Below are 12,277 nucleotides of genomic sequence, written 5' to 3' on the forward strand. Positions count from 1 at the left end.
GCAGGAAAATATCATAGGCTGGACTCGAAAGACATCAATCGTATGTCCTGCAGGACAGGTAAAGTCGATTCATAGCTGCTGCCAAGTTTACATTCTCAGAAATATCACCTGTCACCTATACTTAGAGGCATACTGGTGCCAGGGCTGCCATTTTAAAACTACCTTATTTTGCGACATACCAATTCTGTATTACATTTCCCTTTATTTAGCACCCTTACAAGGCTTAATCAGATTCTATTTGCAGGTACAATCTGCTACGTGTGACAGCGCCTATAGAGAGCCAACACCATTTATAAGAGCCCTCCTAATAAATCCTCAGGGCTTTTTCACGTTGCGTTTTTGGCCTCCCTTGCCGGGATACGTTGGTAACCAGTCAGAATCAGCTGTCAACTTATCCCTGCATGAAGAACTGGCCATTAAAAAAAAGGGGGGGCCTGCAGTTCTCCGTGCAGGGATAAGTGGGTCGCTGATTGTGACTGGTTACCAATGTATCCCGGCAAGGGAGGCCAAAAACGCAATGTGAACACTCCTTTAAAGTGAAAGTCCCACCCCCAAACAGGCTGCTATGCTAGTAGCATAGCAGCCTACATCATTATTAATACAAAGCACACATACCTTTGGAGGTATTGTGTGCTTTGTATTTCTCCAGCTAAAAACTTATATATTATATATTATTGCCAAAGTTCCCTCTCCGCAGTGCGGCACACCCGATGCCCCAACAATCCCCCAAAAAAATTTAGCCCCACCCACTGTTATGTTGACTCCGCCAATTCTCATTAATTTTTCATGTGTCCGCACACAGTATAATCCTCCTACAGTCACCTGTACATTATATGTCCCCCCTCTATCTCTCCCGCAGCTTCATATACACCCTTCATCTGCCCCCAGTTTCATGTCTCCTCCATCTCTGCCCCCAGATTTATGTCCGCCCATACATTTCTGCCCCCAGTTTCATGTCCCCCCCTCCATCTCTACCCCCAGTTTCATGTCCCCTCCATCTCTGTCCCCAGTTTCATGTCCCCCATCTCTACCCCCACATTCATGCCCCCCATCTCTGCCCCCAGATTCATGTCCCCCATCTCTACCCCCACATTCATGCCCCCATCTCTGCCCCCAGATTCATGTCCCCTCCATCTCTGCCCCCAGATTCATGTCCCCTCCATCTCTGCCCCCAGATTCACGTCCCCTCCATCTCTGCCCCCATATTCATGTCCCCTCCATCTCTGCCCCCAGATTCATGTCCCTCCATCTCTGCCCCCAGATTCATGTCCCCTCCATCTCTGCCCCCAGTGTCATGCCGTCCTCTCCATCTCTGCCCCCAGATTCATGTCCCCACATCTCTGCCCCCAGTGTCATGTCCCCCCATCTCTGCTCCCAGTGTCATGCCGTCCTCTCCATCTCTGCCCCCAGTGTCATGCCGTCCTCTCCATCTCTGCCCCCAGTGTCATGCCGTCCTCTCCTTCATCTGCCCCCAGTTTCACGTTCCACCTCAGCGTACACAACATTACACTTACCTTCTCCTCGTTCCCCCGCTGCACTCTGCGCGCCTCTCTCTCACTGGCGCACAGTTGTAGATGCGATGTGACATCATCACATCGCGTCTACAAGCCAGTAGCGGCGGCGGCGGCTGTGTCAGCTCCTCGCTTCAGCCGCATATGTGTCAGTGAGAGAGGCGCGCAGCAGCGAAGCGAGGAGCTGACCTGTGTCAGCTCCTCGCTTCGCCGCTGCCGCCGGCTACTGGCTTCTAGACGCGATGTGTTCAGCGAGAGAGGCACGCAGCGGCGAAGCGAGGAGCTGACCTGTGTCAGCTCCTTGCTTCAGCCGCGTATGTCTTCAACTCAGATCTGCGTCCTCTGGATGCAGATCTGAGTTGAAATAGGACATACAATGACTGCTGCGGGCGCCAGGGGGCCGGCACACGGTGGCGGGCCAAAACCGGGCCCCCCCCATTTTTCAATTTGGCCGGGCCCCTGACGCCAGTAGCAGTAGTACTGGCCTATCGGCGGCCCTGACTGGTGCCAGGCTAAGTCATGCTTATTCCTTGTGCTATTGAGAATTTGACTTAAAGGAAGTGATAGCCTCCTATTGTTCAAATGCAACATTACCTACATCACAGCTTAAAGGGAGTTTGTCAGGTTCACCTTAATAGGAGCAGAAACATAACCTTTGTGAAGTAATGCAGAGATAGAGATATATAAATCAGCCAGCAAGTGCCCAAAGGGTGGGACCTGTTTACCAGATTTAGCTACAGATGGCTGCAAGTGCTCCAGCTCTCCTCTGGAATGGCCACCTAACGCTGTGATTAATACACTGTCTACCAATAAGTATTTGGACACCCATGCAAATGAAGATATCTGCGGTCGTGATGGACGTCACACCTTCTGCCGTTAAATAGGAAACAGCATTGGCATTAGTCACATGCAAGATGCCACGAAGTGCAGAGTTGTCCGATTTTGAGAAAGGGGTAATTGTGGGGTACCACAGAAATGGTCGATCCTTAAGGGACGTAGCAAGCGAACTGAATTACCCAAAATCAACAGTGGCCTATGTGATTACGAAGTGGAAGGTGAGCGGTGATTGATGGAATGTGTCCCGAGCAGGCAGACCCCCGAAACTGGGAGATAGAGACCGACAAGTGCTGGCCAAAGAAACCGCACCCAACCGATGGCTCACATACACCAGGAGTGTCACCAGGCACCCGGGAGTATTGTGTCCCTCAATCCTATCTGTAAGGAAGCATCTGCTGGGTTCTACCAACTATTGGATAGGAATAAATGTTGTTTTTCTACTCTACCACAAGTGTCCACATACTTATTGGTAGACAGTGTATAACCAGTCTCTGCCTGTGTTGTGGCTATCTTTGTACAAATAAACTCCGCCTCCAGTGCACATACATACTGTTTTGCATATTCATAAAAACATGGTTATCTCTGCATTGCTTCCTTAGCTTTTGGCCACAATGGTATGTTTCTGCTCCTATTAAAAGCACCTAAATTGTACTCTTATTGGTTTTGGAGGCATTTTGGACCCGATACACTCCCTTATTGATAACCAGGGGTCTTTTAACCAAGTCTTGTTGGAACATATGACATATGTCACCTGTCTCCACTAACATGGATGTCTGACAAAGCATATGTGTATATTTTAGATGTGAAAAGTTAAAAAAAAACTCCTTTATGAGATCTAACACGCCATATCCTTCTTTCACCCGACATCTGCCATTGGGGGGCATTTGGCCCAGTCTGGCCAAAACTAGTGAGTTTGTCTACTAGCTATTTCACCTTCTGAGGATGAGTTCACACCTGCACTCGGTTTCTGTTCAGGGATTCCGTTCCTCATTTCAGTTGAAAAATACACATTTTTTAGGTGGAAACCCAGTGAACCCCATTATAGCCTATGAAGTCTGTGGGTTTCCACGGAAAACTGCTTTTTAAGTGGATTAGGTTTCCATTTTTTGGGTCCCCATAGAACAGAAACCTGACCGCAGGTGTGAACCTTTGTATTGATGTGAATTAATTCCCTTACAGAGCTGGCAGTCACGTTACTAGCTGGTATTTGCTGAATTTACATTGACATAAGGGGGGGGGGGCTGAAAGAATTGTTAAACCACTTAGTGCAACTGATGAACATTTTCATTACCTGTGTGATATATGGCCGAGTCTCCTCCAACAACTTGTGGCTTTCAGTAATGCCGAGTGCCAAGTCCTACATTACTGAGAATAATAGCCAGAAGCGCTCGACCTGCATAAAACTGCGCATAAAATCAATATTAAAATAAGCATTTAATGGGCAGCTTAGTACAAAAGCCAATTAAAGGGGCTGTCTAAGGGTATGTTCACATGGTGGAAAATGGCTTCCTCGTGTGAACATACCATGCGGCCAGCCGTGACGGAATACCAATACAGTGCACCAGCATCCCATCACAGCATCCGCTCTGGTTTAGGCCCAAATGAATGAGGGAGTCTCAGGCCGCAGATGCCTCGGCTGATTCAGCCGCGGAATCCAGGGGTAGAAGGGGCATCTCGCTTCTTTTTTCTGCTACTAGCTAGCAGAAAAAAGAAGCGAGCAGCTCCCTTTGAAGTCAATGGGGACCGTTTTTGGCAGCAGATTCTGCGTCATAATCCGTTGTCAAAAAACTGCGTGTGAACAGACCCTTAGATTTGGAGAAACCTATAAAGCGGCCAGGGTAAAGTAAAAGAAAAAAAATGGCCTCAGTGATCACCTGGCATCGCAAACCTAGCATGGAATGGGAAGTATCTGGGTGTGCTCCTCAATAATAAGCTGGACTGGGCTGATCACCTGGAGGTGCTGCACAGAAAGGGTCACAGCAGACTCTACCTGCTCAGGAGGCTGAGGGCCTTCGGAGTCCAGGGGCCACTTCTTAGGGCCTTCTTCAACTCTGTGGTTGCTTCAGCCATCTTTTTCAGTGTGGCCTGCTGGGGGGAGCAGTATATCAAGCAGGGACAGAAATAGACTTGACAGGCTGATCAGGAGGGCCAGCTCTGTCCTGGGGAGCCCCCCGGACCCAGTACAGGTGGTGGGTAACAGAAGGACACTGTCCGTGGTGACCTCCATGCGGGAGAACAAATCCCACCCCATGTATGAGACCTTGATGGGACTTAGCAGCACTGTAAGTGACCGTCTGCTTCACCCCAAGTGTGAGAAGGAGCGCTATCGTAAGTCCTTCCTTCCAACCGCGACCAGGCTGTATAATCTACATCAGACCAAGCGAAGATCACTCAGAGAACTAATGATTATGAAGTCTTCCTTCTTTCTCTTCCGTTCCTTAGCTGCTATGGACTCCTAGTATATCTTCTCTTCTCAGCATATGTGTGTCTACGTCTGTATTATATTACTATGTATTATCCTGTATCTGTATTACTATGCTGCTGTAACATACTGAAATTTCCCCACTGTGGGACGATTAAAGGATTATCTTATCTTATCTTATTTGGGCTAGCACACTGTGACCTCTTCACTGCAAACTAAGCACAGTGCCATACATTATATAGTGGCTATAGTTGGTATTGCAGCTCAGCTTCACTCACTTGAATGAGACTGAGCTGCAAACAGGCTGTGTGAAGTGGTACTCATGGAGTCAGGGATGTTTTAAGACATTGGTGGGCACTGTTCAAAGGGTTTAACAGTGGGCCCTCCACATTATTTATTGTCACCTTCACTTGCACCCACACAATATTGTGTCCCCTCAAGTAGCCCCCATATAATGCCACCTCAGTGACCAATCAATATATTACATATAAAAAGATGAGAAATACTCACCTAACCCTGTTCCCACGGAGTTGTCTGCTGGATCTGGGCCCTGCTTGCTGCAAGTATCATCAGATGAAGATTATATAGAGTCAATAGCTCCGCGTCCCACTGTTGTATTCAACTTTATCTGCATCCTAAGGATGCAAATAGAGTTGAACCCATTACTCACTGCCAGGACAGCACAGGTAAGGCAGGACTGCTCCAGTCAATCCTAGTAGGCTGAGGGGGCGCCCATTAGATTAGGACCCAGTGCACATGCGCTGTTTTCCCTATGGTTAAAACAGTCATGCATAGATTGCCACTGTCACTTGAAACAGCTGATCTGTGGGGGTCCCAGGTATCGATCTTCTGATGATCTTTGACTGATGACCTGTCCGATCTATATACCATCAGTCTTATAAGCCCCTTAAATACATTATTAGCCCAAAGACACTTTTTTCTTGTTGCTATTTTTACTTTTTCTTCTGTCTCTGCTGGTGGAATAAATTGATAGAAATAAAATGACTTTAGGGTGTGTTCTGTGACTTCTTTCATCAGTTTAATTGATTTGCAAAAATAACACACAAATGGCGCCATCTAGTGATGAAAATAAGATTACATCATATATAACAACATTGCGAAATAGGCAAGACAATCCCATTACTTATGCATTTTATGATAAAATTAATGAAAGTTTGATCAGGCCTTATTATTGTTCATTAGATATGTAATGTTACACAACGCAAAAGAATACAAAGGATTAATTAATCTGGAAATAATACATTATAGCATCGCCATGTCTATATGGTGCAGGCAGAACTAGCCCCGGATGTGTCCCTTGGGTCCAGCAGTTGGCTCACGGTTTACCTCATTAACAAGGGTAGGACAAGCTTAGTGAGGTCATCTTGGGACATCCAAGACCAAAGGGCCATGCTTGGTGGTGGTGGTGTAGCTGGGTGACCCCAGGAGAGGTGACAACAAAAAAATAAAACTCCCGTCCCTCACCTCTTTTGTCTCTCCTTGCAGCATCCTATGATCTGCGTCTTCCTCCTTCAGGCCTGTGACGTCACAGAAGAGCACAAGAGCCAGTGTCACCGTGAGGCCTGTTATTAGGTCTCAGCATCGACATGAGCTCACCAAGCGTCATGAGGCCAATCACAGGCCTCAGCGGTGACCTGGGTGCAAAATGTCATAGAGGAGGAAGACACAGATCACCGGACTTTTCATTCTGATATTTTCTGGATGATGATTCCTACACGAAACTGCATTTCTCCAAATGGATGTGATGTGGACGGTGCCCTTCACACTAGAGAAGCAAAATCTTCCTTTAAAGCTAAGGTCCCACAGCAAAAAAGCATTACGGGGAAAACTGCAGGGGGCAATATATTGCGGTTCTTCCTGCAAAACTTTGCACAGAAAGTTCACAGAGATTTCCATTGCAGACCTTCGGCTTCTATGATATCTATAGGGTGTATTTTACCGCCAGGTGGGGATGGGATTTGCTAGTACCTGTAGGGACTAATCGCTGCCCATGTGCGAACTTGAAATGCCAATGATCTAAGATGTGTGATAACTGTCCTATGTGAACTGCTTTGTACTGCTTTGAAGACCATAACCTGTGAGTTGTGTGTTTGATTCCTTGGCTTAACTTTTAGGGTGACTTGTTCACCCATTATGTACGCTGGCATAGCTGGGGGTGCAGTGACTGACCATTACACTCATGTCCAAAATCAGGAGTATTTTGAAGCAGGTTCAGCATTATTTCTGCCTCAAACTTTGCTCTAAGTCCAATTAAGAGAATATAATAACCAGTCATGAATGAAGCCATTCTACAACTAAAAAGATATTATTTTATATATTATAACCTTCTTGCTTAGTATTATGAAGCATAACACATTCTGCCATGTACTAGATCCGGATGAATAAAACATATTCTAGATAATGTTACAGAAGCTTCAGCAACAGATATTTGGGATTTTTTTTCAATTTCCTAATGTTCATAAATATTACAATAATACATATGATACGCTAACCCACAACATGCTGGATGAGTGAACGGATTACAGAATTGGGATGTAGTTGTTGATTTTAGTTCGGTGCCTTTGAGAGATGCATTCTGCGATCCACACGACATTGCGACATTCCTGCTCCTTTAACTTAATGTAGGCGTAAAAGACCCCAAAGTGGAACTGGTTGTTAAACGCCAGAACGTTCATTTTCACCTGGAGACAAAGAAGATACTAAAGTGACATCTGCAAATCATCACGTATAGAGCCCAGTTAGAGGAGAAGAACCCCGGGACGAGACAAAGAATGTGAAATAGAGAATCTGATATGACCTTTTCACGGCGCAGAAAACACACGGACCCCGTTATAGCCTATAGGGTCCATGTGGTTCTTATCTAACTTTTTAATGCACTTGGTATTCCTTTTGGGGGTCCCCAAGCGGACTCCCCGAACAGAATACCGAACACAGAAGTGAAACAGGCCTGATGGAAATCTTGCAGAGTGTTTGTCACATGTGACATCGGCCTTCTGGTGAGTCAGGCACAAACAAGATGCCATAAGTCAGTTTAGAGGATATCGTCACTCCATAAGGAGAGACCACCATATAGGTGTGTGGAGTCTTTTAAGCCATGAGCGCTCCACTGCAAAAGAACATGGGAAGAATATGCAAATCTGACTTCCATGATGTAATTAGGATGCCAGTGCCTCAAGTATGCACACCAATAGAGGGCGCTGACTGAGAATGTGCAAGTCTGTCTTCCATGATGTAATTAGGAAGACAGAGTCTCACTCAAACACACCAATAGAGGGCGCTCACTGAGAATGTGCAAGTCTTTCTTCCATGATGTAATTAGGAAGACAGAGTCTCAGTCAAGACATCCAATAGAGGGCGCTCCCTTTAACATCATGCCAACCTTCTCAGAGGCCTTTGTTTGCAATGATGTCGGGATTATACCAGGTACAGTCTTCTCTCAGCCAAGGACAGCCGTTTCAATGTATTTGCATCTCATCAGCTTGGCGCAGAGAGGACTGATCTGGCAGAGGTGAGAGACTTAGACAGGGTTAAGTCAGTTTAGTAAGTGCAGATATACTATTTTATATCTCCTACCTCATGTTCGAAGAACTTGTCTTCTAATGTCTTTTCTCCGGTTCCAGTTCCAACTCCTTCGAACAACGCTCTGTACTGCTGCAAAACATAACACAAAACAGAAGATGTTAGGACGGGCGCCATTATTGTTTTATTAAAAGACTTACCAGAGCTGGTTTCAGACACAGCATAACCTTTCCCTGTATGAGTGTTCACACAAGGCTAGCTATTACTGTATAGGACCGCCCACTGGACTCCTAAGTCCAAAGCTAGCAGAGATTTAGATCAATAAATATCAAAATACACTGAATCTTGTCCCAAAAACTTTTTCAGCTCCTCCTAGTATGCCGCCTGCATCAGACTGTATGTACCGTGTGCCAGGTTTGCATTAAACATTGAGATGTAGGAGATTACTAGTTTTCACATATTTTATGGCAGGTGGCAATGTAAATATTGATGTTACACTAATGTTTCATTGGCTTTGATTGCAACAATTTCTAATCACATATTGATAAAAATTATAACTGTGTCCATAGCCCACATACATGAAGCATTATGAGTGTACATACAGCATAGTATTCTGCTATGTTCTTCACTTGGTCATAGTCCTCCGCATTGGCGAGTAGTCGCAACCCTTCTGGGAACAGCTTGCCACAGGTTGGGTACAAGGTCTCTCTGTCCTCTTTGTTAAGCTCAGTGCCAAATGAATTGATGGTGATGATAAATGCCCGTCTGTCCGCTTCAAACTACAAAAGGGAGTGACACAGTTATATATGGCGGCTGCCAGCTGCTATATAGCAATGTCATGCTCCTTTACTATGCTTATAACATATGAAATGCATATTCAAAATGGAACTTTTATTCCACATTTTAGGACAGAAAGTGGAGCCACGGAAGTTGGAGGAAAACCACGTAGACAAGGGCAAAACATACAAACTCCTGCCCATTACTCCAATACTGTAAGGCAACACTGAGCCACTGTGCTGCCCATGTCTAAATACTGGTGTACATGCGAGGCATCTCTGGCGCATCTAATTTGGGCTCAAATTTTTTTGACACGCAAGTGTGTGATTGTCAAAAAATGGGAACGTGGCTTGAATGAACCAAGATGTACCAAAAATGTGCCAAAATAGTGTTAAAAAATTATGGGACAAAGTAAGGGAAATAAGGCTGGGTTCTTGGTTTCCGTCCTTCAGGTCTGCTCAGTGGTGTAACTAGGAATGGTGAGGCCCCTTAGCGAACTTTTGACATGCCCCCCCCCCCCATAACCGACGCCAAAGACCCCGATCACCCCCCGCCCATTCCTGCGTTCTCTATTATGCCTCATAGTGGCCGCTGCACATACTATTATGCCCATTGTGGCCCTTGCACATACTATTATACCCCATAGTGGCCCCTGCACATGCTTTTATGCCCATTGTGGCCCCTGCACATACTATTATGCCCATTGTGGCCCCTGCACATACCATTATGCCCCATAGTGGAACCTGCACACAGTATTATGCCCCATTGTGGCCCCTGCACACAGTACTATGCCCCACTGTGAACACCCATGTACAATTATTATACTCTGGGGTCTTTTCAGACCCCAAAGTATAATAATCAGAGCCCCAGGGGGGGATACCAACATAAAAAACACTGTTACTTACCTATTCCTGGCTCTGCTGCAGTCTTCAGTGGTGTCGGCCATCTTCAATGATGTCCGGATGTCACATGACCCGAGACACAGGCCCAGGTCATGTGACGTCAGGGATGTCACACAACTAGGCCTGAAGCCTGTCTGGAACCTGGAAAGGTAAGTGACGTGTTTATTATGTTCCTCTACCTTTCTGGGGCCTCTGATCATTATATTTTCGGGGGTCTGAAAAGACCCGCTAGTATAATAATAGTGTTTGTAGGGCCCGCGGCGTCACATACCGGTCCTGGCCCCTGCCAGGATTGGTAAGTAAATAGTAACTCCAGCCGGTAACGGCCTATTAAGAAAAAAAAAACGCAGTGGTAACGGCTGTCGCAGGGCCCCCTAATGTCCCGGGCCCTGTGGCAGCCGCTATCCCGGTACGCAACTGGGTCGGCTTGAAGACCTGAAGGACGGGAACCCTGTCTGCTTAAAAAAAAGTGGTTACCCGCGGAAACCTGCGAACCCCATAAACAATTTAAGCAGAACTTTGGGTGGGTTCGCCAAATGCTAGTGTGAACCTAGTGCAAAGGGTGGCATAAATGAGGTCGAAAGATACGAAAGGTTTATCATCCAGCATCAGTCACTGTGATAAATCTGGTGTATTCTCATGCTGCCAAAATATTAGTAAATCTGGGCCATTATGTCTTATTCACAAGCAGCGGTATGTCTTACGGTGTCCTGTACCATAACTTCTCATTACATAAACTTTACAAGTATCTAAAATTAATAATAAAATAAAAATTTCACCATTTTATACCTGAAGAATTTCGCACATTATTTCTTCCGTCGTTCCTCCTAGAGATTTGCAGAAGTTGTAGAAAGCCTCAAGATATGACTAGTAGAGAAAACAGATATAAGCAATAGAAAGCAGAGAACGGCTGCATAAAATAGTTGTAATCTCTATGTTTATAGCTGGACACGTTGTGAAAGTGAATGCGATTTTGGTTACTCTCATCCAGAGAAAAGAGAAAATCTCTAAAACTTTGCAAAATTTTTAATTATTTATATCTGCAAAAATGTTCAAATTTTAATATTTTTTGCCCCCCCCCCCCAGTTATTACAATATTTCCAGTTTACAAATGGAGACATGTTCACTTTAAAGTTGAAGCATCTATAACAACACATCTTGTATAATCATTGTCCTAGTAACCTATATATGGAAAAATCAGACGTATTGACCGGTAAACATGTCTTCTCCAGATATGGCAGTACCTTATATAGCTTGTTCCGCATAACTTCAATATTCATCTCATCCATGTCATTTTCTGACAAGCAATCTTGGAAAAATTCAGCTAGAGATAAAAAAAAATTTAAAATTAGACATAATGCTTCAGATCAGCAATGAGAAGACTTTAAAATGGGCTATAAATAAGTTCTAATTTCCAAATACAAGAGACATATATATATATATATATATATATATATATATATATATATATATATATATATATATATATATATATACTAGAGGGAGGACCCGGCTTTGCACGGGTATATTACATTTTATGTTTGTGTAGTAGCCCCATAAGAATTGTCCAGTTTTGCACTGGTGTATTTTGTATGTGGTTTGTGTGTATGTCCATAAGCGTCATGTGATTACCGTATTTTTCGGACTATAAGACGCACTTTTTTTCCCCAAAATTTGGGGGGAAAAGAAGGGTGCGTCTTATAGTCTGAATGTGGCGCCTGGCACCCGCCGTAATAGAGAGACTGATGCCGGCAAGGGATAGATGCAGGTGCCGGGGCCTGAGACATCGCTGCGCTCCTCTGCCCTGCGGCCCCTTCTCCCCCTATAAAGTTGCAGGCCGGCTCCTGCGCGGCGATATCGCAGGAGCCGACCTGTTCGGGTGACAGCCGGGAGCCTAATGAGGCTCCCAGGCCTGTCACTGCTATATTAGCAACAAAACAGTAAAAAAAAAAAAAAAAGCTTTAAAAATATATAATAAAAATATGAAATAAATAAAAAGTTCTAAATCACCTCCTGTCCCTAGAATATATATATAAAAGTAGAAAATCATGTCATAAACCACCGGGGTTTTTTTTTCATTACAAGGTGATCTGAGCAATAGATATTCCCCAAAATGGTATAACTAAAAAGTACTTCTGGCCCCGCAAAAAAAAAACACTCTATGCGTCCCCGTACAGCTGCAGGGTCACCTGTCAATGTGGCCTTGCAGCTGTTGCAAAACTACAACTCCCATATATTAAATATTTTACCATTTTTTGCTTAAAATTTTTTTTTCCCTATTTTCCTCC

At 44.8% G+C, this 12,277-nt stretch overlaps 1 protein-coding gene across 1 annotated transcript in view; it reads right to left on the minus strand.

Annotated features, from left to right (window-relative positions):
* Window positions 1–7,288: 7,288 nt before the first annotated feature.
* The window catches only part of ATP6V0D2 (ATPase H+ transporting V0 subunit d2), a 33,433-nt gene continuing 28,444 nt past the window's right edge, over window positions 7,289–12,277 (minus strand). The window contains exons 4-8 of the mRNA XM_075271956.1: window positions 11,234–11,313; window positions 10,779–10,856; window positions 8,913–9,089; window positions 8,365–8,442; window positions 7,289–7,472 (exon numbers count right to left, since the gene is read on the minus strand). Coding sequence (XP_075128057.1) covers window positions 7,311–7,472; window positions 8,365–8,442; window positions 8,913–9,089; window positions 10,779–10,856; window positions 11,234–11,313 — 575 coding nt within the window. The 3' untranslated portion in view covers window positions 7,289–7,310. The remainder of the gene's footprint in view (window positions 7,473–8,364; window positions 8,443–8,912; window positions 9,090–10,778; window positions 10,857–11,233; window positions 11,314–12,277) is intronic.

This window comes from Leptodactylus fuscus, chromosome 4 (genome assembly GCF_031893055.1).
Source record: "Leptodactylus fuscus isolate aLepFus1 chromosome 4, aLepFus1.hap2, whole genome shotgun sequence".
Taxonomy (NCBI): Eukaryota; Metazoa; Chordata; class Amphibia; order Anura; family Leptodactylidae; genus Leptodactylus; species Leptodactylus fuscus.